Genomic DNA, 23727 nt, shown 5'->3' with positions numbered 1-23727 from the left:
TGGGCGTGAAGTGGGAAGGGGCAGCAGTTGTTGTGTGATGAGCATGTCTCATTTATACAGCGTATGGGAGGCACAAGTGGGGTTGAACAGATAACATCTAATTATGCAATAGTGTTTTTATTTTAAAATATTACTGAAAATAGAGGAAATTATGTCTGAACTTAGGAGAGATTCTGAAATGTAGTTCTACTCTCAGTGGATGAATCAGGTATCCTCCTTGTTTACTCTGGCAAGCTGTCATAAAGTGACAGTGTGTTATATGGAGTAATTCCATGAGCTTGTATTTGGAGATCATGTGGGCCACTGGTGGGACGGCATTATTACTGCTCAGTTCCAATACCTGCTTGCTTAATTGTTCTACGTATCTGTTCTTGTCTAGAAAACATTAATGACTGGGGTAGTACTGTGTGCCAGCTTGGAAACAGAGGTTTTGGTTTTGAATTTTAGACAACTGTAGTGATTCCAGTCAAAAGAAACAAAATCCTTATGCTACATTAGTTGAAAATACTTCTGAAATAAAACTGAAGGGCACCTTGGGAAACCATTCAGTCCCTCCCCGGCTCTCAGGTTCAGCTATACCCAAGCCATTACTGACAGCTTTTTTTTTTTTTTAATAACAAGGTAGAGAGACTTCTGGTGACAAAGATGCTGCAGCCTCTTGTGGTACTCTGTTGTGGTGGTGAACTGTCCAAACATGCGTAACTTTTTTGCAATATTTAATCTGAGTTGCCTTTGCTATAGTTGAAGATTTTGTTAATTGTAATTTTTACAATAAACTGTTTTTTCATGTGGAGTTTTTTCTTTTGTGATTTGAACTACCTTTTCAGAGAGTTGACCAGATGATTTTTGCAGTTGTGTCCTATAATCTGTACAGTTAAAACACAATTATGATAGTATGGTTAAATTATTTTGTGTTTTTCATAATATTTTAGATTTAGTATAAAGCTTCAACAATGGTAAAATTATTTTTCCAACTTCATAAACAGGTTGAATCATTTATTTTGGACCAAGAAGACCTTGATAACCCAGTACTTAAAACCACATCGGAGTTATTCTTATCGAGTGCTGCAGAAGGTGCGGACTTGAGAACTGTGGATCCAGAAACACAAGCAAGACTAGAAGCCTTACTGGAGGCAGCAGGTACTTTCTTTGTATAGTTTTTTTTATTAACCTGACTTGCACACAGATCTGTCAACCTGTAAATTTTGACCCTAGTGAAATATTCACAAGTCTGGAAATTTACCACAATGATGGGGAGCAGAACATGGAAAACAAGCTCATAATTCTTACAGGTGTTAAGGGTTGCTTGGTCCACTCTTTCTGTACATAAAAGATTAGAAACATTAATTTGAATGAAATGGTATTCCGTTGACCAGATGAGATTACATGTATGACCAGAGGGAGAATTCAAGGGGAGAGAACAGAAGGAAGTAGACTTGCTAAAATTACATTTTTCTCCTGCTGCTTTGGTCAATATATAATTAATAATTCATTACTCCAGAAATTTACAGGTGAAATACTTTTTTTTCTGTTTTGAGTTTCACAAAAGTATTTTTCCATTCTGTTGTTCTGTGATAGGACTGTTGGAAAATACATATTTAATGTTCATGTTTTGCAGCCAGACTAGATGAACATAATGCCACTACATTTGTTACTTCTTTGGTGAAAGCATGACTAATTTAAGTCTTTTCAAGGTTTGTGTCTTGGGTGTTCGCAATGGATTTGAAAATTATTTGTCAGTTTCAAAATTCCAAGGGCAAAAAGATGTAAGAACCCTGCTTTGAAACAAATCCTGTTTGATCATTATGGGTGCATGCTCGGATTAGTAGTGGAGTGCTGAAACTGGAGTTTTCAGACTTTAGCTTTGAACACACTTAAGAGCATTTATTTGCAGGTGTTCAGATGTGAAGCTATGTACAACCTTAAAGGAGACCTTCATTCTGAGGAAGCAAAGCGGGTGAGGACTTGGGCTTTGGGCTCTCTTTGCATTTTGAATTTGGAAAAAAAAACAAACCAGCTCACAACATAGCATAGCTTTTGTGAGCAGAAAGTTGCAGCAGCCTAATCAAAGGTGGTCCCCTGATATAACTCTTGGGGACCAAAGTTTGCTTTGCAGAGAAAATAGACTATTTCTGGGATAGTCGGGACACTAAGAGAATTTGAATAATCTGATCCATTTTAAAGCACTTTTAACTCAGTTGCAGTTTCTCTTGTGTACCTGATGACTGGTGTGTCCTAAAACCCATTGCTAGCTTTCTAAATTGTCAGTAGAGATGTCTGGCTAGTGCTATGAGGGCAGTCAGTCTCTCGGTGCTTACATCCAGGGCTGCAATATTCAAAGTGATTTCATGGTATTTAACAAATTTGGGAGGTACCATGGCTTCTTGTAATGCCAGTGAGAATGCTTTCTTTAGATTTCTAAACAGTAGTTGGCCACTTGTCCTGGGGATTAGATGGTTTGTTTTTAATCTGAGGTTTCCATGCTTTGGTTCCCTGAGTGCTTGGAGTAGGGATTTAGAAAATGGGCAGAACAAAAGCAGTCTGGAAAGAAGAGCAATTTAAAAAAAGTGCTTTTGTTTGGGGGCTCAATCTCCCTCTCTAAAAAGACTGGACAAAAATTAATGCCACTTGATGAGTGTGTGAGATCAAAAGACTGAAAACACTCTTGAGAAAGTCCTCTAGTTAACCAGTACTTTCCTACTGTGAATTTGAAGACTGAAAATATCACTAGGCTAACCTAAAGGAGACACTGAGAATCTGGTAGTTTATTAATAAAAGACATAATTTGAAAGTGATTGAAAAGAAACTAGTGTTTCTGGGAGACCTTCTAGTATCTTCACTGGGTTTCTCTGGCTGGCTTGGTTGAAAATACCCTTTCCAACCTTAAGCGAGCTTCTGGGTTTCCATCATGGCAACAAACAAAGCGGCCTAGTGCTGGGTCTTTGTGTTGCTTTGCAGTATGGCAGAAGCAAGGGATTTCTCCTGTTACTTGTCACATTTTAGTCCCCAGCCTTAAGGATAGGTTGCAAAAGCAGACGGCAGAACTATTGCTTGAACAAGTAGTTTAGCTCTGGCTGTCTCTGATGTGGTTTCCAGGGTAGCTTGGCCTTCACTGTGATGATCCCTCTCCTGTGGGAGGCTTGATCCTAATTTACAACCTAGTGGAAAACTGGTCTTGCATTTAGTGTCTCAGATTTCTTGGGGTTTCTCACATGTAGTGTTCATGTCTGTGTCATTAGGATCGTAATGAGTATGACTTGCAAAACTAGTTTTGCTCATTATTCATGAATCCTTTAATGCTCAGATCTGACATGGACGTGCTGTTTATTCTAGAGGGTAAGTTCTAGCAACTGCAGCTGGATAGGATGATGTTCTTCAAATTACTTATGCAGAAGTGGTTTTCAACCATTGTACTCTTTAAGATTTGTGGGAGTTTTGTTTTGTTTCTAAGTAGCTGTCTTGATTTGAGAGCTGGTTAGGCCTGCATGTGCAAATATAGGCCAGAGGTTAGCTGAACTGCTTAAAAATGTTTCTGTATGCTCCATTGACCCGTCATAAGAGTACTGGATATTTTTTCGCAGTTCAGCTTGTTTATTCTGTTTCCAAGAAGATTTAAAATATTTTGTGGTGTTGGATGCTGAGGGTGACAGCCTTAAGTAGAATTCCTAGCAAGAGGGTTGTGCCTCGCCCCCCCTTTACCAGAGCAGCAAGTATATGCGTACGTACATAGACGTGAGCACACAAACAGCAGTTAGGTTCCTCGTGTTTCTAGGGCCTCTGAAAACCTGGCTGATTAGCTTTAGTTTGGACAACAATGCTTCCTTCTGTAGCCTGTTTAAGGAAAGCACAGGGATTTTGTTCATGATCAACTATCTTTGAGTGACTGGCAGTGATTGTATTTTTTCCACAAAAAAAAAGTTTCTAAAGACCAGGAGACTTCACTCTTCTGTGAATGTCATAAATAGGAGTTGTTTTCATCTTCAAAAATTGAAGATAAATTAAAACAATTGAATTTCGTTCTTTGGGACATTATCCTAAACAAACCAAGTCTTTTGTGTGCCTTCCTTCAGTCTGACTCCTAGTAGCAAAGAAGGGATTTATACATAAAATAACCTGTGGAAAGAGAACCATACTGTTTGGAGGTGTTTCTGTTTTTCAGATTGTAATTAAACAGATTCTTAGTATTCTGACAGTGGACATGTTCTGCACTAGAAACATTCATCTCCATTGTTAGATACGGTACTGTTGAAGTCTTAAAATAATGTTCCAGCTCTGAAGAATCACGGTTCTTTGGTGGATCTGCAATAAGATTGCCTGTTAGATTTCCTTTTTAGGGACAGTAGTTGACCGCTGGAGGATGAGAGCTCTTTGCTGCTGTGAATGAACCATTCATAGCTCTTGCTCTTCTTGACAGGTTCCTCTGTGGGTTCCTCTACACATGTTCTTAAAAGGTCAAACTTGCCTCCAAACTGTTAAGGAAAGTTTGATGGGTTAAAGTTGGCATTTTCTGGTCCTGCCTTTTATAGACATGAAAGAGGGAAAATAAGTTGCTTATGTAGTGCAGTCCTCTTTCTGGAGCAAGAGTTGTTTCTCAGAGAGGATTCAGAAAGGTGTTGGTTGAAGCATGTGGTCAAATAAAAATCTCGGATGCCCATTTGGTGTATTCTGCACCCAAAACACAGAATTCCACAGGAAGGCGTGAAGTGTCACAGTGTTAATCCCTGCAGTTAAAATAGCCTGTTCATAGTGTTTCAGCATGGTTTTGCTGAGTTTTCTAGGAAGTGATGTAGAACGTTCCTGAACTGATTTTTCACTTGAGGGAATAGCTTGGATGCCTGTATCCTTACCAGCAGATATTTTAAGTGTGTTTCTTCTCAATCTGAATGTTGAAGCACTTTGACAGTAAAGCATCAGAAAATAGATGCAGAAGAAAGTGGTGAAGAAGCTCTGTAGCATTGGAGCACTTGGTATTCCTGGGGAGTGTCTGCCTGGGGATGAGTCTTGTTAGCAGTGCGTTCTTCAGAAGTCCTGCTGTTGTTTATAAGAGGCTTGTGAGGAAAATCAGGGTATTTTGGAGAGGAACCATGTTCAGCCAAATCTTTGCTTAATGGAAGGGATGTCAGTGGTCCATCCTTGTGTTCAAACAGGGACCAGAGTTGTAGACGTCCTTTTCTGCTGAAATATGGGATTAAAGGTGCCTGGACACCCACACATACGTGGTTTGGTGTATTTGAGACTTTGGGGGATTGAATGTGGTGTAAATGGTAAAGAGCAATCTCATTTTAGTAACAAGTGTCTGTTAATACCTGGTGAATTTCAGGAGTTGGTTGAGGTATGAAGACCTGATGCTGCTCTTTGGAAACCTGGCAGGATGAAGGGGGTGGAGGGGAACAGGTTGTGTGTTGCAGAACTGGGGAAGGCAAAAAGTGGAAGTAATCACCTACTTAGTGAAAATACAGAACACAGGTCAAAATATGAATGGACCCAGATAAAATCTGCCTGCTTTAGGATAAACTGAAAGGATAGAATGAGATTCAGCAGTTGTAGAATTGAATGCTTTCCACTGTGTGTATGTGTGTCTCTGTGTTTACCTACTTGCCACCAGTTTTCGACCCAACCCTTTTTTTTTTTTTTTTTTTTTTTTTTGCTATGACCAAATCCATTCATTGTTCACTAACACCAAGGGGTTTTTTTGATTAAAGTACAATAAATTATATTTGTTTCCCACAACATTAGGAGGCTTGAATATGCCGCAATAGACCTGTGATCCAGCAGTACTGGGGAGCGAGCTGTGGTCTAAAAGAACAGTTTCAAAAGATGCACAGCTTGCTTTTGTCCTGCCTCGGAGAGACGCCTTGGAAAGTGTCAGAGACTGGGCTAGATAATTTTTTTGATCATGTTGTTTATGGTCAGTAAGATTCATGTGTGGACCTGGTGTTTCTTCTCTTAGGGCTGATGAGTAACTTGTGATTTAAATGGAGGTGGGCATCTAATCCACTAGAAACTTAACCTCTGCAGGGTTATTGAAGCTCCGCTTGCAACTGTAGGAGTTGAGAGCTACAGAATACGAACAGTTCCTGTTCGTCCATTTAGAGGCTGCACCTCTGTGCTTGCAGGATGTAACAAATACATTTCTAGATCTGTATCTGTTCTTGAATTAAAAAAAAAAAGCCTTTATTGGGGGACTCTGAGAGAGGATTGCTGGAATTTGAGTGAAGATGGAACTTTATTGTAAAAATGTAGTAATATTAAATTTGAAGTTTGCTTAGCTGTGTTCAACGTGGGAAAAGTCTTATCTTAGTCCAACTGTTTTGACTGTTTTTTTTTTTTTTTTTTTAAACCAGGAAAGGCTTTTCACCCTAATTTGATCTGAAATACTTGGTGTTATGTGGGTGCACTATACAGATCAAATAAGAGAAACAGTTTTCATGAAGAAAGTAGAAATAGGCTTCATTCTAGGTGTTTCTTTAGAGATCAAAGCTGTACTGCTACTAAAATCACCACTGTCTTGTTAAATGGAAGACTGTTGCCTTTTGAGATACTGACCCGTTACAGTGACTTGCTCATTTTCTTTTTTCACCGTCTAAAGATTCAGAGTGGGAAGGAATATATGGTATGTGAAACATACAGATGTGTTGTGCTTTTGAGTGAGTTGGATAAACTGTCTGACTTTTGTGCATGTAATTTAATTATTAATATTATATTTCTCTGAGGTTTTGCATGATTTAAATATCTTTTCTAATCTAGTAGGCTTTTAGATTAGAAAAAGTCTAGTCTAATCCTGCTCTTATTCAAATTAACTTCCATACTTAGTGTCCCACCTTCAGACTTTTTGTCTCTTTCAGTTGCATTTTGCTGTGAAGAACAGTTTCATTGCTGTAACACTTCAATTGATGCTTCTAGGTATCAGATAGCTGAGTTATCTGACCGGATGTGACCACTGTGCTTTTGGAATTCTTTGACTAAGATGATGCTGAGATTTTAACTTGTTCTCAGTGGGGATAGGGGGTGGGAAGAGATGAGACAAACAGTAACAAGTTTTAATTTGTGAAGTGTTAAAATTGGCCAGGATACTCCTCAATCTCTTGTCTGCTTATTTTTTTATATATATATATATCTGGCTATATAAAGCTCAGAGGTCATTGTTAATCAGCCAGTGCTTTATGACCATACCGTAAACAACTTGTGCAATTCTCCTTTTAACATGATTTTTTCTAAGTCCTGGGTATATATATATATTTTTATTAACTTCTCCTTTCTATTTTATTTCTGCCATATTTTATTTTTCATGCAAGTTGGATTCTGCTGCAGGATAAAATCCCCCTTACTCTCCTGTTCCACTGTGGGGATATTCCTGGTTAAAAAGCTTTTTGCATTCATTATTGTTTTCAGGACTTGTTATTATATTAGTGCTTGGAGCAGCCTCAGGCAAAGAAGGAAATCAGCGAGGGTTTGGGCAGGAGAAAAGAAGCAGTGCTTTACTGACAGTCCTCTGTAATCCCTGAATTGAGATGGAATTTAGCCTGTACCAAAAGGTGATCTACTTTTTTTTTTAACACGTATGCTTCCTTCATCCATCGAAGTGAAAATAATAGCGTTCAGGCTTTGTGCTGGGGTTCAGGAGCTTGCATGGGGCTTTGTGCTGCTGCTGGCAGTCAGCTCAGAGCTGTCTGTGTGGCGCTGTGGTCTCCTCACACGGTACAGACAACACTCTTGTTTGTTGACAGTACATTGAACAGAGCTTTTGTATTGGTTGCCTTGAGATTTGTGCTGGAGTTGGTAAATAAAGATCTTGGTAGCAACATTGCAGGTAAGCTAGTTCTGTGGGTCTGGGATATTGATCAGGTACAGAAAAAAAATAGAACACTAGCTCAAACCACAGGTGGCTTAAAGCTAATATCTGGTAAATATTGCCGTTGACCCAAATGTTGTACCACTGAATGTATCTTATTTGAGTGGGGTATAGTATTTTCTTCTGTGTTGTTCGGTTTCATTCGTGTGTGCTGTCTCTCTAAACAGATGGCTGCTGCTGTGATTCTTTCTTTGTGATGCCAGTGTAGATGTTACCTTGTGAAATGACGCAGTCACTACGCTTGCAAGTTTGAGTTCATCTAAATGTGACTAAGTGCATCAGGAGATAGAAAAGCTTGTGTCTCTTGCTTGCATCTCCTGCAAGCAGACTCTAATAGTTTATTTTTTAAAAAAAAGTCAATTACACAGACTTAGGGTTTAAGTTCGCATTTTTGATTGTTTTCTGCAGATGTCAGTCATACCGTTTCCTTAGCACATGGTGATAAAACCAGAGTTTAAAAGTGTTCAGAACAGAGTTTGAGTGAACACTTCACAGGGTGCAGGAGATCGGCTCTGAATCTCCCCACTCAGGTTTCAGTGTTTTTAAAATTCTGTAACTTAATGGCGAAGTGTGGTGGCAGCAACCAGGGCCAGCCACTTAGCTCTGTCCCAGACAGACTGGTAAGTCAGGTTGGGAGTCTCAACGCGTAGCCACCCCTTCTGGGGCTGACTGGAAGTATTCTGTGAGAGGCAACATAATTACATGGGGAGCAGGGCTCCTTGCTGCCTGTTTATGTAAGGGTTGCTTAAACTGTCTAGTTTGTGTGCTGTGTGCCCAAGAGAGGAATTAACTGAGCTCTTGTTGGCAGACCTACAATGCATTGGTCTTCTATCAGTTTTGTAGCAGTATTAAATACTTGGGTTTTTTAAAGTGTCAGAAGCAGCATGTTATACCAAGTTGTTGATACTTTACAGTAAATGGTGTAACAGGTGAATCTGTTGGTTTTTTCAGTTGGTAACTCATCTTTGGCAAAATGTTACTATTGTACATTTTGGAAGTAATTGCAATAAACAAGTTCCTAGGAAAGCAAGTGATAATATAATATATCCATAGTGTAAATAATCAAATTTGGTTATTTATAAAAAGTCAAGCTAGTTTTCATCAGATTAATGAAAAATAAAATTATGTAAAATATACCGCTACTCGTCTTCGATACTACGTAGGGATGCAAGTGCAGTTTTTTTGCAGTGGAACATGAACACCTTCATTGTCTGTTATAAATTATTTTCTACCTTTTTGAATACCTTATTTTGAAAACTCAGAAATTTAAAAGAACTTAAGTTTGAAAGAAGTTCAGTCTCTTGATTTAAGCCAAACTGTAGTACATTAAGTATCTTGTACAAAAATAGAGTTTTTATTCTTTGTGAATATGAAGTATTTAAATACTTGAGGATTCAACACATATTAGGAAATTTTAAAAAATGTTGTATTACACAAATATATCCTTGTTTTATCCTTCAAGAAAATACTGGCTGTGGGAACAAAAGGCACAGTACAGTTCTGTAATGACTTTTTTCCCTGTGTAACAAAGCATTATCTCAAAACCAGCAATTACTAACTTGTCATTTAGCCATCACCTTTCCCTCAAATTCTGTACAGCTTCTTAAAACTTTTTGAGAAACAGGGCTGAAAGAAATCTCAGTAGATCTAGTTTTATCTCCTTCTCTTCCTTCTTCCCAGGCAAATTCAGTTGTGCCATTCCTGACGGGTGGCTTTAAGAACTGGTTAGACAGTCTGTCCCCAGCGCTGGGAGCTCCGCAGCATGCCGAGCCAGCTGCCGTCCCTGGGGTGAGAAGGTTTTTCCAAGGATCAGTCCTCAGTGTTACAATGCTGAAATATGTAGCCTGGGGGTGAAGGGGTCACTAAGCTGCTTTGGAGAAGCTTCATGAGGGAAGGAAGAAAGTTGTAGTAAAGCAGTTGGTGGTTTCTTTTAGTGGAGTTGCTTCTGCTGCTTGTTTTATGTGTCAGTTGAGTGTTCCCTCTTTCATTGCAGCCCTCCCTAGAACCAGACTCTTACCTTCCTTCGTTCTCTTTTTTTTTTTTTTGAAGTCTGAAAAAAAATCAGCTCTTTCTCTGCCCTTAACTCATGTTATTTAGGCTTTGATCTGCTCTTGTTCCCCTCTGGAGTCTCAGTACGTGATCTCTGTCCTTCATAGCTTGTTGCCCCAAATTAGTCATATTACTCAAGTTGAGCTCTATTGATGCATGGCGAGTAGCAGTGTTATTTCATCTGTCCTGCAAGCTGTGCTTTTGTTTATACATCTCAGTTTCTTGTCTGCCTTTTGCAGGAGAAATGTTGGTTTACGAGTGGTATTTGACTTTAAATCTACCAGTGCTTTTCTGAAGAACGTTAACCTGAACAAATTATTCCGTATTTGTGCAGTTGATTATTCCTGTGTGCATGTCTGTGCACATATATTTATATATTTAGATATATAATAGATATACATTAAAAATATATATATTCGCTGACACTCCTGTTTGGATATGTCCTTTAAAAAAACTTCTTGAATCTGAATCATTATAAAAGCTAAAATTCTATCTTTGCTTTCCAAGAATTACATGGCTTTGGAGTGACAGAAGAAGGCCATAGTAAGCAAGAATAGTCTAACCAACCTGTCCTGACTTCCAGTTGGCTTTGCCTTGTATTGCCAAAAACAAGCAAGCAGCATGTTTTGGAAGTCTTTACAGAGAAAGAAGCATGTAGGAAGATTTAATAAAGAAAAGACGAGAAACTTACAATGTGGCTGTGCTTTTGGCTGTTAACCTTCTCTTACAGTGAGCACACCCGGTGCCTGATCTTCCTAGACTGCAGAGGCAGAATAAGAGGTAGAACAACTTTGTTTTAGTCTGTAAGCAGATAAGAGCAAAGACCTGGGGAGAAATAATGGAAGAAGTTTGCTTTAGTAAAATTGGCTGGACTTTTCCATACTCGCTATTTGAAGCAACTCTATCCAGAAGCTATCAGCTGGGTTAATCCTTGTTAGACTTTCTCTCTGCATTGAACTCAGAAGCAGCTCAGTAAAACTTGTGCTCTGCAGTGCTGCAGGTTGGATTCTGTGACTTCTGATGGCCAAAAACTCCATCTGAAGCAGCAGAGCTTCAGAGACACAGACCTTGGTGAAAGTGCATCTCTTGATGCACCTGTGTCCACTTCCCTTTTAGTTTTTGAATTTCAGGAGGATGCCCCAAAGATTAACAAGTTGTGATGGTATGAGTCCCTTGGGCTGGCTTTGTAGAGGGGTGGTTTTTTCTAATGCATTAACAGTAAATTAATGCATTCTTTCTTCAAATTCTATAATTTATATAATTCTATATTTTCTTTCTCAAGACTGTAGCATCCTGATTTTTGCTTGTTTTGTGCTCAGTAATCTACTGTGGCATTCCCAGAGATCTTATTTTCAAGGATGTTTTGTTATGCAGTGTGTACGTAATGACAGTACACTGAAAGACTGTGGGTCTTCTTAAATAGAGAAGTTTTAGGAACAGTTTCTCAAATGTTCAGTTTGAAACATGGATTTATACACTAGTCTGTGCTATATAACCATTAGGGTGGTGGTTCTTTTTTTTTTTTTAAGAAGTGGCACACTTGTTCAGCCTCTGAAAACACTTGAGAATTTTGGCCGGCTTTGCCATATATAATTGGCAAAAACTGGGGACTCAAAGTCTGGGTTCTGGCTTCTGGGTTAAATCGGTGATGTTATTGGCCCTCAAAGTTTACTCTTAGTTCTTTGCTTGAAAATGACGAAGTCTTTCCAATTTTTTTTCCCAGATAGTCCCAGGGTATTATACGGAGCCAGAGACATTTTCTGATTCAAAAAAGCAATTACAGCCCCTTTGGACTCAGTTTCCCACTGAATGCTAGAAATTTGGAGAAAAGGGTTCAAGTGGGATGTTTTCCTATAAACAGCATTCAAAGATTATTTGTGTTCTCTTTCTGCTGCATCTCTGTTGTGCATGGGCATCGTATCCTGATGCTAGTGTCCAGGGGTATACTGCTTTTCCTCCATAAGCCTTGTGTTACTCAAAAAGCATCTTTCCTAATTCTGCCACCAAATCAGTGAGAGTGTCTGTAAAGTAACTTGTTTTCTAAGGTCAGAAGCCTTAATGTAGATGAGACTTAAAAAACTTGGCTTAGTTAGAATGTTAGAAGTCAAGAATAGGAATTTTACGTATCTTCTTCAGCATGAATAAATTTTTTCCTTCTCTTGGTGTTTCTCAGGGATATGTGAGGTTTTTCTTTGCTGATTACCTTCCCCCAGTGGACAGTCCCATCTCTGTGTTCCTCCTTCCATGTTTCAGAAGCAGGCTTAGCTCTTTGAGGTGTCTTTTGCAGATTCTTGGAGGCAAGCAATTGTCATACTTGAAATGAGGAAATACTAGTTCTTTCTCTGATAAGGCACGAAAGAAAGAACCAGGAATTGAAGAATAATTGCCTACTGTTAGCATCAGTATTCTTCTGTAAAATGATGAGATGAACTTTGTAAATTTTTCCATATTTGATGGCACGAAGGAAGTAATTTATTTTGAAGCTTTCCTTACAGGGGTCACGATTTCTGCTTCTGGATCATTTACAAAGTTGCTGCATTTATAGTGGTGTGGGTAAGTGTTATAAGCACTAGAATCTCAAAATAAATTCCCCAAGAGTGACTTAGGGTTTTATTGCTATTTTGTATAAGCAACCAGAAGCAATCTGAGTTTTTTTTTTTTTTCCCTCGATCCATAGCCTTGAAAGCTTGCTTGAAATACAGGAGTGTCGGAGACAATGTCCAAAACTCTGAATTTGGAGCCTGGCTCCTTTGATTCTTGCTGGGGCACTCGGAAGATGATACCAATTCTTGCGTGTTTGTTTAGCATATATACTGTGCTTAGGATCCGTTGAGTGTGCTGGTATGTATATGTGCCCTCACGCCTCATTTGACAGGGCGTGAGCATTTGACTGCTGGCTCTGGGGTGATGTGCTGAGTTTGCCATCGGAGCCTGTGTCCATTTAAAAGCTAAACAAAGCCAGGCTAACAATTCAGCTTGTGGTTGAAGTTTTCCCTTAGCTAATCACAGTCATACTGGCAAGCGTGATGCAACTAGAAGAGCGTTTGTGCATCAGTGTGCTTGGATACTTGCTGGTGCTGTGGGCCAGGAAAAGATGCTGCAGGAGGAGGCAGCCAGGGAGGGAAGGGAAGGCTGTCAAGGGAAAAGGCATCAGGCACCCCAGTAATTTGCTGTAATTTTGCTGCCATGGCGAATCTCTCTGGGTGTGTATCTGCTAGCCTTTATCTACGTTAAGGGTGAAAAAAACCCTAAAAAAAATTAAAAAATGAAGTGATAAGCTCCTATTTAACTCTAATCTACAGTACCTTCCATTTAATCCTGGAGCAGCACCAAAACAGATTCACACACAGAGTAATGTTGATGTTTATAAACTAGTAGTTAATTCCATCCTTGTCCTTTATAATTTAGATTGAAGTTAGCATTGTGTTTTGAATATTCCTCTCAAATGCAAGACCATTTTCTTACAATCAGAAACAAGTTAGAAAGGAGGCCTTAGCTGCTATAAGTGCTTCGTTTTAATAAAAAAAAAAATCCAGAACAAGCCAACAATTTACTGGAACTGGTAGAATTAGCTGTTACTCTGTGGCTTGTTTAATAAAAATAGCTGAGTTACTGTCAGATCTGGTTGTGCAGTACTGCACTGACTAAAACTAGCTCAGTCACTGAGGGAAGACGGGCAGGGCACTGTGACTTGTCTATAAGATGCAGAACCTTTTTCTGAATATTCTAGTATAAATGTCTAGTAGACATTAGATCTTTACGGACTGAGAAAATCTGGAAAAAGAGTAGTTTGTGCTGCAGGGATCATACTTGACTTGATGTGCCCCTTACAACAGTTGTTACTGGGTTGCAACTGTCACAGGGTAGAGCAATTTCTTGATGAAAAATTCTTCTGTCTGACTCTTTCCTATTGCAGTTCTTACCTAGCAGTCCCTGTGGATGTCAGTCAAGCTTTTGGTTTGGGTTGTGTTTTTTGTGGTGGCTGTTTTGTTTTGTTTTTTCCTCCTCTGGGCTGGTCTTCTACCTTTGCTCTTAACTCATAATGAATAAACAGAAGCTTCCCCCCCTCCTCTCCACGGCTAAATTCAAATGTCTGTACTTGCATTTGATATGTTTTGCACGCCAAAACACAGCTAGTTTTTAATGAACCTCTTTGGTAGGAATCTCTGTTGCCACACATTGAAAAGATCTAGTTTAGCTTCGTATCTTTTGCCCTAAAACTTATTTTTTAAAAAAAGCCAGGTTCCTTGAAGAAACAAAACTTCTTTTTCCCAGTACAAAATCGTGGGGCTGAGAAAGATGCTCCTTTCTCCCCTCCTTTCTATCTTACCTCTTCATCCTTCTGCCTCTTGAATGTGCTAGCTGAGCAGGGATGCTGTGGGAATCAAAGGTGAGATAAACTAGCAGTTACATGTCGAGTGAAGCTTAGCTGTTAGTGGTAGGTAGACAGTAAGAACTTCAGCCCAGGGGCTCCTATGTGTTACAGCCTTCAGTGCATGCCAAATAGTTTTTTGCCATGACTGGTTGTAGTATTTCATAGGTGTGGGAAATTTGCTCACCAGGTTTTGGACCAAGGCTTAATTCTTCCAAAGTTATTTCAAAACAAAACCTGAAAAAAGGAAAAGGAGAGAATGAGTGAACACTCCAGACAGTCTAGACAAGTTGAGCATTGGTGTCTGTTCTGCTCATAATTGTGTTAATTTTTTTCTTCTCTGCTAGAGGAAATATGAACACTTTCTTGTATTTGAATATCATTGTTCAGGCTTTGTGTTTAACTGCAAGTCCTCTCACATTTTCCCCTGAGCTTTAGATTGCTTTGTTTAAAGCAGTTCAGCCATTGAATTGCTGCTTAAATGATGACTGTGACAGGATCGGCAATTTTTTTCCCCTGTATTATTGCTTTTGTCCTAATTGTACCTGCTTCTTTAAAGCACGAGATGATCCAAGAGACAGCTATCTCTCCCAGACGCTTATCTGCAGTGAGATGGGTGGAAAAGCCGTTTGCTGATGGTGGAGTACATCTGCAACTATGACCTGGGAGTAATTCGTGGTGCTTCCATATTAACTACATGTAATATGTGTGGGATCAAAGTGCCTTTGGCTGGGTGATCAGCATGGCTTTATGCACATACGTGATGGATGTCTCTGAGGGTCCTGATTTCTGTAAGGAGTCAGCACTGTTGAGTATTGTATCTGGGAACCTGTCACCATGTCATAAGACAAATGTTTCTTTGCTAGAGATTTAAGAGAAACAAAATATTGAAAAATGGAAAGGCTGTGTTTCTTTATAAAGATATTTGAGTAGGAAATGTAGAAATTTGGACATTCTGATGAGTGGCACGGGGGGAAGGTGTGTGAGGTGGTTTAGTGGCTATTTGCTGTCACGATCAGGCAGGAATCTTCCGTTCCTGGCTGCAAAGTTTTCTGTCCTCTTGCCAGTTCTGGTGGTCACTAGAGAGACCCTTTGCTGGACAAGTGAATCTTGCTGTCCTTGTGGAAAGCTCCCTCTTCTTTTCCCAACTGTGAGTGCAGTGGTGTTGGTGGGAGTGCCTGGGGAAACCCAGGGAGAGGAGGAGTACAGAGTCATCTTTGGCAGTGGCCAAATACTAGATCAGCACAGAAGAGCTGTATTATTTCAGCTTCAGAAAGGTAACTCAATTTTCATCCAGTGGAAGAAAGTGGATACCTAGTGAAAGCTTGAAAAAATTGAACTGCTAGAAAAATTTAGAGTTATGTTGTAGCAAAGTCTGTCATGGTCAGGAATTTAAATAAAATGCAGAGTATGAGGAGATAGTTATGGGTAATTTTCCTGGTATTATTCTTTACTATATTATACTTTATATGGTAACAAAACTCTGTCACAAGGTCTACACCAATCTTTTATTTTAGTATTTTAAGTTAAAATATGTGTGGTATTCCATGTCTGTCAAATACCCGTATTCTTTCTTTCATTCTGAAAACAAAGGAAATGGGTGGATTGGGTTGGTGGAGAGGAATTAGTCAAAATTGCAGACTATTTGGGGAGATTGGGATTTTGCTAGAAACATCTGTAAGTCTGCGTAGAGTTGGTTTTTCATTGCTGAATTTGCTTACAGGGCTTCCAAGCTTTAGTAAAAATGGAAGTTACTGGCTAACATGGTGAATTACCTGCTTTGGTAACCTGATATTGAAGTAACATGAGACTAAATTGAAATCTAATGGGAAAACTCTCAAAAGAAATGTAAATGTTAATGACTGTTGACTAGCTAAACAAGAATTCATGTTTGTGCTGAAGTACAGAAAATTAATTTTCAGGTTTTGAGGTATCTGGGCACACTGATGTAAGAGCAGATAGTCCTAAAAAGGAACCCTCATAATCAAAATGTTACCGAAATAACAGGAAGAACTAATTGTAGCTGGAGAAGTACTTCCTAGCTTTTGATTCTGAAAAAAAGAAAATCTCGCTGCTACAGTTGCCATACTGGAAAGCAGAGAGAAATGTCATCAAGATTGCTGGCTGCTGTTCTGACAACTACATTGAAAGATATGTAAATGCAAATATAATATCAAGAGTTTGCAGTGTCAAGCAAGTGAAAAATTAGAAGCTGGAATTAAGGGTAATTTTCTCCAGTGGCGCATATGTGTTGTGGTGGCCTTTCAGTTTTTTTCAGCCATCCCTTTTCACTTGTGATATTGCTCAGGCGAGTGAGTTCCTATTATTTTTAGGAATGGAGTTTGTGAAGAAAGGGATATTTTGAAGTTAAGACCATGAAATACAACTCAGGAGAATAAAACTGTATTTCTGCTTTTGCCAGAAAATGCTTAGAAGGTGATCTGAATGTGATTTTTCAGATAACATTGAAAATGTCATCTTTGGGTGTGATAGTTTGCTGTCAGGAATCTGATTCGTGGAAACTGAAAACTCATCTGTTCTGGAAATCTATGGGGAGCTGTGATGGTGACACATGAAATATTGTAAAATGCTAATTATTCAGAAAACACCCCACCAAACCCCCAAACCGTAGCTGTTAATTTCATGCTAAATGGGTTTTATTTAGCATGCCCAAATACTGATTGAGAAGAATCAAAGTAAGAGTTGCAGCCAATGAAGTGCTGTGCACTTTGTGATACGGTAGAAAAAAAAATAGTTTTACAGTGAAAGTTTGTATCAAATGTATTTTAAAGGATAAATTCTTTTGTTCAGTGTAGCTACAACAGGGATGTTAAGGGTACGGTAAATTTTCAGTGTGCTGGAGCTGAGATCAGACTATAATTTTGATATGCAGTGGTGAAGATTACAAAGACGTGTACTTGACTTTGAAAAGACTGAAAGCCTCGATGTAGTTGGGATTTTTTTTAAGTGTTTTAGCAAACAGAGCTAAAATAAACCGCACCAGATCACATCTCTGCTGCTCCCTGCCTGGGACTAGTCGTGTTGGAATGACCAGTTGAAGAATGGAGAAGGTTACTGGTTTTCTCAAAAAGAGTCTATAGGTTATACCTACACTAAAATGTCTTTCAGATGAGAAATTTCAAAGGAACAAACACATTTTTCAGGGAGATTTAGCTAAGCAGAAAATATCTATTTTTGGGGGCAGAGAAAGATGAAACTTCTATGAGGTTTAGTTAGTTGGGTCTAAATAGTTCGCCATTACATAGTAAAAATTTTATTCTCTGTGGTTGCCATCAAGAGATGTTCTTGTCTTGTCTTTCCCCTGTCAGGTTTTTTTTCTCCTAAGGGATTTGGAATTTGCCACCCTCCTCTTCTACTTCCCTAGTCCAACCACATTTTTCTACTTTTACAAGCCTTTTGCCATCTTGAGGGCATGTTTCAGATGTGCCAGGATATGAAATAGTGGTGCTGCCATTAACTGATTGTTTCATCCTTTTGGGTCTGAACTTAGGCACATTGAGTTTCCTTTGCAAGCAATGAATGCTTTCTTTCTGCCATCAGTGTCAGCTCCTGGTGTCAAATTAAGCCTGCAGAACTATTTGCAGGAGAATTATTTTATTGTGGTTGGGAAGATAGCAAAGGCTTACTCAGGAAGTTAAGCTGAGCCCTTCTGCTGTCTGACTGACACCAGGTGCCTAAGCGATGCTGTGCTTATCCTCCGTTTGCTGGCAGTGTCCATGAGGAAGACCATTCTTTCTTCTCTCCAGGAACTCGGCATTGGGAAGGTTTGAGCTTTCTGTAGCTGTATGGGATTTCCAGGCGTACGGTAGGAGTCACTGGATTGATACAACTGTACAGGGTCAGCTGGGGAAGACCAGTTCCTCTGGAAAGAGCCAGGCCTGCCGCAGAGACCTTTTGCAGTTACTCTGCACTGTGTGGTCACAGCCCTTCTCTTGAGATACTTGATGGGCCACCTGGCCAGGCGCAGTTGCTCAAATGCATACCAAAAATGCCAAATCTAGTTAATGCACGCAATTGAGCTCTGACGTACCTGAGTGATAGACATAACTGCCCTGAAGCGGACGTTGAGGTGTGTTCTGACGCTTAGAGCCTTTGCCTGGGTAGAGGCATGGCAGTGCTGATAACAGGGTTTGGCTGCTGTGGAGCAGCCTTTTGAGAGGGGTTAGTTCACTGAGAAACGCCTTTACTGCTCTGCGCAGCCATCGGTGTAAAGGACTGAAGCATCAGGAGAGCTCGTGGCTAGATTTGGCTCTGTGCGTGAGGTGATCAGGTGATACTTCTGAGGCATGTTTTGCCTGTTTGTTTTGTTTGGAGCCATCCCATGAGACAGTAGTGGCTTAGTCTGTTCTAAATGTTTTCTGGAGTGAGATTTTTTTTTTGAGTATAACAGTGATGGTCTGCTCACCCACCACGTCACATCAGAAAGATGTTTCATTTACCTTATTGCGTGATCTGTTTCCAGCAAAAGTGCTGAACTTTTTTATTAGTCTCATGAAGGTGCTGGGAAAAGTTAAAACTTTAAATCTAGTTCTGTGTGAAAGAATCTTTTCTAGGTGGTACGCTTTGTGGTGAGGAAATGAACACAACCTCTTACTGAAGTTTCTTGAGTTCCTCCCAAAATCTGACCCATGCAAGTAGGGAGGGAAGAGCTGAGAGAAGACTTGGCACTTGTCCAAAGATTTTTATATCTTACCTAGAAGCTGGCATCTTACTGATGAATGATTTTGAGTTATCATGACTCTGGGGTGGGGAGGGGAGTTTTAAATATTTATTAATTGGATTGGGGCAGGAGACAAGCTCTGGTTTGGATATATTGCATTGGCTTTGTAGTACCCTGAGCTTTCACACTTTGATACGTTTACCACTAAAACTGACAGAAAACAGCCCAGGAACCAAACCTCAGTGGCAAAGAGTAAACCGAGTAAACTGCAGGGTTACTGTTTCAGTCTGGGAAATGTCCTTGAGTTGAAATCTGCTAAATATAGTAGAAGACAATTAGGAGGGATGTTCTCCTACCCCAGGTTTTGTATTTGCTTTTATAAGTGATAAATCGTCTGCTGAGGAAGCTCTCAAGCTGCAGGCTGCTCAGGCAAGCTGCCTGTGCTGTGCAAGAGGAGTTCCTTGTGTTTTGGAAATTGCTGAGGAAGCTGGGGCAGGAGGTGAGGTCTGCAGCAGCGCGGGGGCTGCGTCGATCTCGAGCCCCGCTTCCCAGGGAGCGGCACTGCCTTTAGAGCGGTTGACTTTCAATGGGCATGGTAATAAAGAACAATATTAGTCTTCCAGATATGTTACAAGGTGACACTAGCCGACGTTCAAAAACTGTGGAAGGTGCTGCCTTTGGAGATCTGTGTTTGTTGGAAAGGAAGAATCTTCCAGTTCTGGTACGGCTAGTTGTAAGGCAAATCACTCAGGTGCCTTATTTTGCCCTAGTAAAAAGGGGACTGTAAGGAGCACAAAAATTAGATCTGTAAACTCAGTGTATATGCTATTTAGTCAACGTGAATAATCTGGCCCTGCTGTATTTCAGAGAGTGTTGCGAATTTTAGCAAGGAGTTGAGTAATGGTCCCCTGAATTACAGTTAAAGCACATTGACAATGTATAGAAGCAATCAGAGAGAGCGGGTATATAATTGTGTTTCTTTCCTGCTACTGCCTGCTGAGGTTGGGCTGTGGAACTAGTTTATATCAAGCCTTGGAAAACATGACCGGTATGTGTCAGCATAATTTTGTCTCCTTTGATTTCCATTCCCATCTGCCTTTTGGGAATAACCCCTTGTGTTAAATAGGGATTGAGGTTTTCTGTCTTTGAGTTTGAATATTCTACGGCACAGGAAGACTGATTTAGGAAGAATCTGGAGCAGGAAGGGGCACCCAACTGATTTAGTTTATGGTGTTCTTCTTGTTCAAAATAATTATTTGTGTTTAAAGAGATTCACATTATCAATGAAGTTGTATGCTTATTTCAGCACTAATGGGTAATCTTTTGCATAATGGCACAGTAAGTGCGATACTCTGTTATGTGGTGATTAGAAAGGGTGTTGCCAAGTGGCTCAGAGATCTTTTTGAAGATGTGCCAAACCATAATCAAAGGTCTCTTGGATGGGGGTGATAGGGTAAGATTATATTCAAGTTTGTTGCAACACAGCAGTATATGGCACATTAAATGTCAGGAGTGAGAATTCAAAAGCTTCGATAGAACATTTCTGTTCAAAGTTCATCTTTCTTCTGAGCTATGCAAAAGATGAGATTAAAAAAATTATGGTAAAAAGGTGCTTGCTACCAATTAAGGTAGCAAAGGACATTACTTAAAATATTAAGGGCAGGTGTGTCAGGAGAGAACTTGTGTGGTATGAGATTGATGTAAAAATGTGGGTTTCTTGAAAGGCGGTGTAGAATCAGCTACTCCCGAGCAGGGTTTGTATCATTATATCAATAACGTTAGCAATGCGACATAGTGTCTAAAGTAACTATTTGAGTTTTTTTTAACATAGATATTCCAGATGCAACACCTCTGCAGAATTAAGTGCAACTCTTTGTGCATCCTCAGATTACAAGCTCCTGAAGGCCTCCCTTCACATGTGGTCCTGGATACTGCACTAGGTGTAATTAGGGTCTGTAAATACTGTGTGAATGCTTCAAAGGCTCACCAGGATCATATGGAAACTTAAGTGTGGCATGCTTCACTGAATAAATAGTATAATAGTATTTTAAACTTTAACTGCTTTAATGAAGAAAGCTGGTTTAAAGGCCAAATGGCTTACCCAAAAATCCCAGCGGCATAGCTCAGTCTGTAGTCTGTCTTAAAACAGTTATTTTCCTTACGGCAAGTAAACCTTCCCTTGTAACTCTAATGTTCTGTAGCTTAGTGTGAATTACGTTTTTTTAAGAAAACTTTATCTCAAAGTTTTTAAAAGCATATGGATTGTAGAAAAGTGACTACACTAGTATGAATTGATAGTATTTTTCTAATTCCCATTTACAAATGGCACTACTCAGTCTGGTTTCTTCCTTGAGGACTTTAGTCTGAGCAATCAGCATGCAATAAAACACATTTAAATATTTAAAATATATTTGAAAAATTGTAAATATATGATATCCCTCATTCTGATGGGTGACAAAGCTGTGATGGGCGCTTCTGTGTGTGTCTTTCTCACCAGCAGTGGCTGTGCTGGGTGTGGTTGTTGAAGCCTGACTAGGAACAGAGTGGGCACAGGTGGAAATGAATGTGCCCTTGGCCTCTCTGCTTGCCAGTTCTAGCTGCTTCACCACCGGGCTGCTCACTTAAGTTACTTGTTCAAGGCCACTGGAATTTTGCAAACCTTGCTTAGGTGTTAGCTGCTGGCAGCAGGTTAGAGCTGACTTGGTGTCTTCCTGCGTTTGCCAGAAGATCAGTGTGGGTCTTGGTGAGTGGGCTGACAGCACTATACTTTGCTTTACTGGCTCTGAAAATGATGTCATGTGAACCTGTTGTTTGGGAAAATATTTTGACATCATCAGAGAGGAGCAAAGTGCACACTTTTTTTTGTTAGTTATATGGAGAATTAGAAGATCACTTTCTGTTACCATCCAGCAAGCAGGAAGTCAGGACATCGCATAGAGCAGCACCTGCTGTTTGGTGGATGACTGATATCAGCTCTGCTTCCGCCACTGCTAGAATTTATAGAAGATAGTAGGTGGCAATTTTCTGCGGATGCTGCGCTGCTCCTCAGTATTACCAGAAACTTAATAACATGTGAATTAAAAGGTCTGTGAAATCTCATTTCTTTAGGAAATCTTCCCTTAGGTTCTACTCTTGACATGCCTGAAATGAATTCCTCTGACATGCTGTTAGGGGAGCCGTATTTGTGTCGACAATTTGAATTAAGCCACCTGAGACCTTACAGAGCAGGGTATGCCTGATCCTACTTGTTGCCCTCTTGTCGTAGCACCTGTGTGCTGTGCTAGAATTAATACTTCTCTGGTTGAGTTACTGCTTGTTGGCACAAGCCTGTAGCGGTTGCTTTTGGCAGTCTAGACCTTCCCAATTCCTCTGAATGGGGATTGCAGTAAAGAAGCTAAAACAAAGTCCCCTCTCGCCTTCTCTGAAGCCTCTTCACCTTGTTTGAGGTGCTACTTTTACACCATGATGATTAAAGCAGGTTCTTGACATACCATTAAAAAAGAGACCCATTTCTGGGCCATGATTCTCATTTCATTCTTCTTTTGTGCTTTTAAAGCTGTCTGCATTTCCATCAAAAGCTGCCTTTGGGGGACTAGTGATATAAGACCATAAGGAAACAGAGGATCCCTTTAAGCTTCTGGGACCGGCAGATGATTCCATGTGAGCTGAAGTTAAGTTAAACTTTGTGATGAATGTGAAATGATAAGTTGGGCACGTTAGCAAGTGAATGGCCTCAAGTGTGTGTTAGAACTTGCAGTGTGCTGGAACTGACTTGGAAGGAACACAATCACTACCAAATCTGCTTTTTTTTTTTTTTTTTTTGGTGAGGGTTATTGGACATTACCTCTTATGCTTAGATATATTGATCTCTGTGGAACAGTCTCCTTTGATGTTCAAAGCGTACATTGACACTGGTTGTGTGTGGTATGAGGGCCTTAACTGTGGGCTCCATACCAGAGTAATTTCTTTTAACGGTATTTTAAATGGTGGTAATTATGAGCTACTAGCTAGAAACTACTGCACTTCAGTATTTTCTTTATTCTTGATACGAACTTTATCCAGTTAGGGAGTGTAGAACAACTGATGCTCCTCTGAGAATGTTCCTTTTCTTGAAACAGAAGGGAAGGGAATGGTTGCTTGAGTGTGGGTATCTGATTGTTCCTTTACTGAAGTGAACTTGAAACAACTTCAGCCTAGGTTACTCATGTTGGTTCTTTAAGATTTATTCATGGCTTTCAACTTCTGTATTCAAATTGTGAAAATATACAAACATGGTTTTCAGAGAGTGTAATCTCTGATTCCTCATGGCAAAATCACACTGGGGTATAAGGTCCTGCCCTCTTGGGTTTTCCAAAGACACAAACCTGGTTGTGTTCCAGTTCTTCTGATGTGATAGCTGTATCTTTGAGTTAAACTGAAGATCACCACACTGAGAGGTTACCAGCTCATTTCAGGCTACCCTAAAACTCTAACCTTGGTAGCCACATGGTAGGAATATCCTGATGAGGTCAACAAGGAAGCCCATGCTTCAAATCAGAGTGGTGGTTATAGGTGTGTAGGAGTGTATCTGGTGAGCAAGCTGTTCCCTTGAAAGCTGAGCTGCTTGTTCTAATACACCTCTGTATCCCCTATATACACCTGGATATCTATAGTTGATATACATTAACTCGAGGCTAATTTAAATAGTTCGCTATTTCAGTAGTATGGCACTAACTTGTGGAACATCTGGCATTATCTGTCACTAAGTTCAGTGATGCTGTGTGTCATTGTAGC

General features: G+C 39.8%; 1 protein-coding gene across 1 annotated transcript in view; it reads left to right on the top strand.

Moving 5' to 3' along the window:
- Positions 1-986: 986 nt before the first annotated feature.
- Positions 987-23727, top strand: part of LOC104470247 (ankyrin repeat and KH domain-containing protein 1-like) — a gene marked incomplete at its 5' end in the record, with an annotated part of 98155 nt that continues 75414 nt past the window's right edge. The window contains 1 exon segment of the mRNA XM_010085097.1: positions 987-1140. Within this exon segment, the coding sequence (XP_010083399.1) occupies positions 987-1140 (154 nt within the window).

This window comes from Pterocles gutturalis, unplaced genomic scaffold (assembly GCF_000699245.1).
Source record: "Pterocles gutturalis isolate BGI_N339 unplaced genomic scaffold, ASM69924v1 scaffold31215, whole genome shotgun sequence".
Taxonomy (NCBI): domain Eukaryota; kingdom Metazoa; phylum Chordata; class Aves; order Pterocliformes; family Pteroclidae; genus Pterocles; species Pterocles gutturalis.
This window is presented reverse-complemented; position numbering and strand designations above follow the sequence as displayed.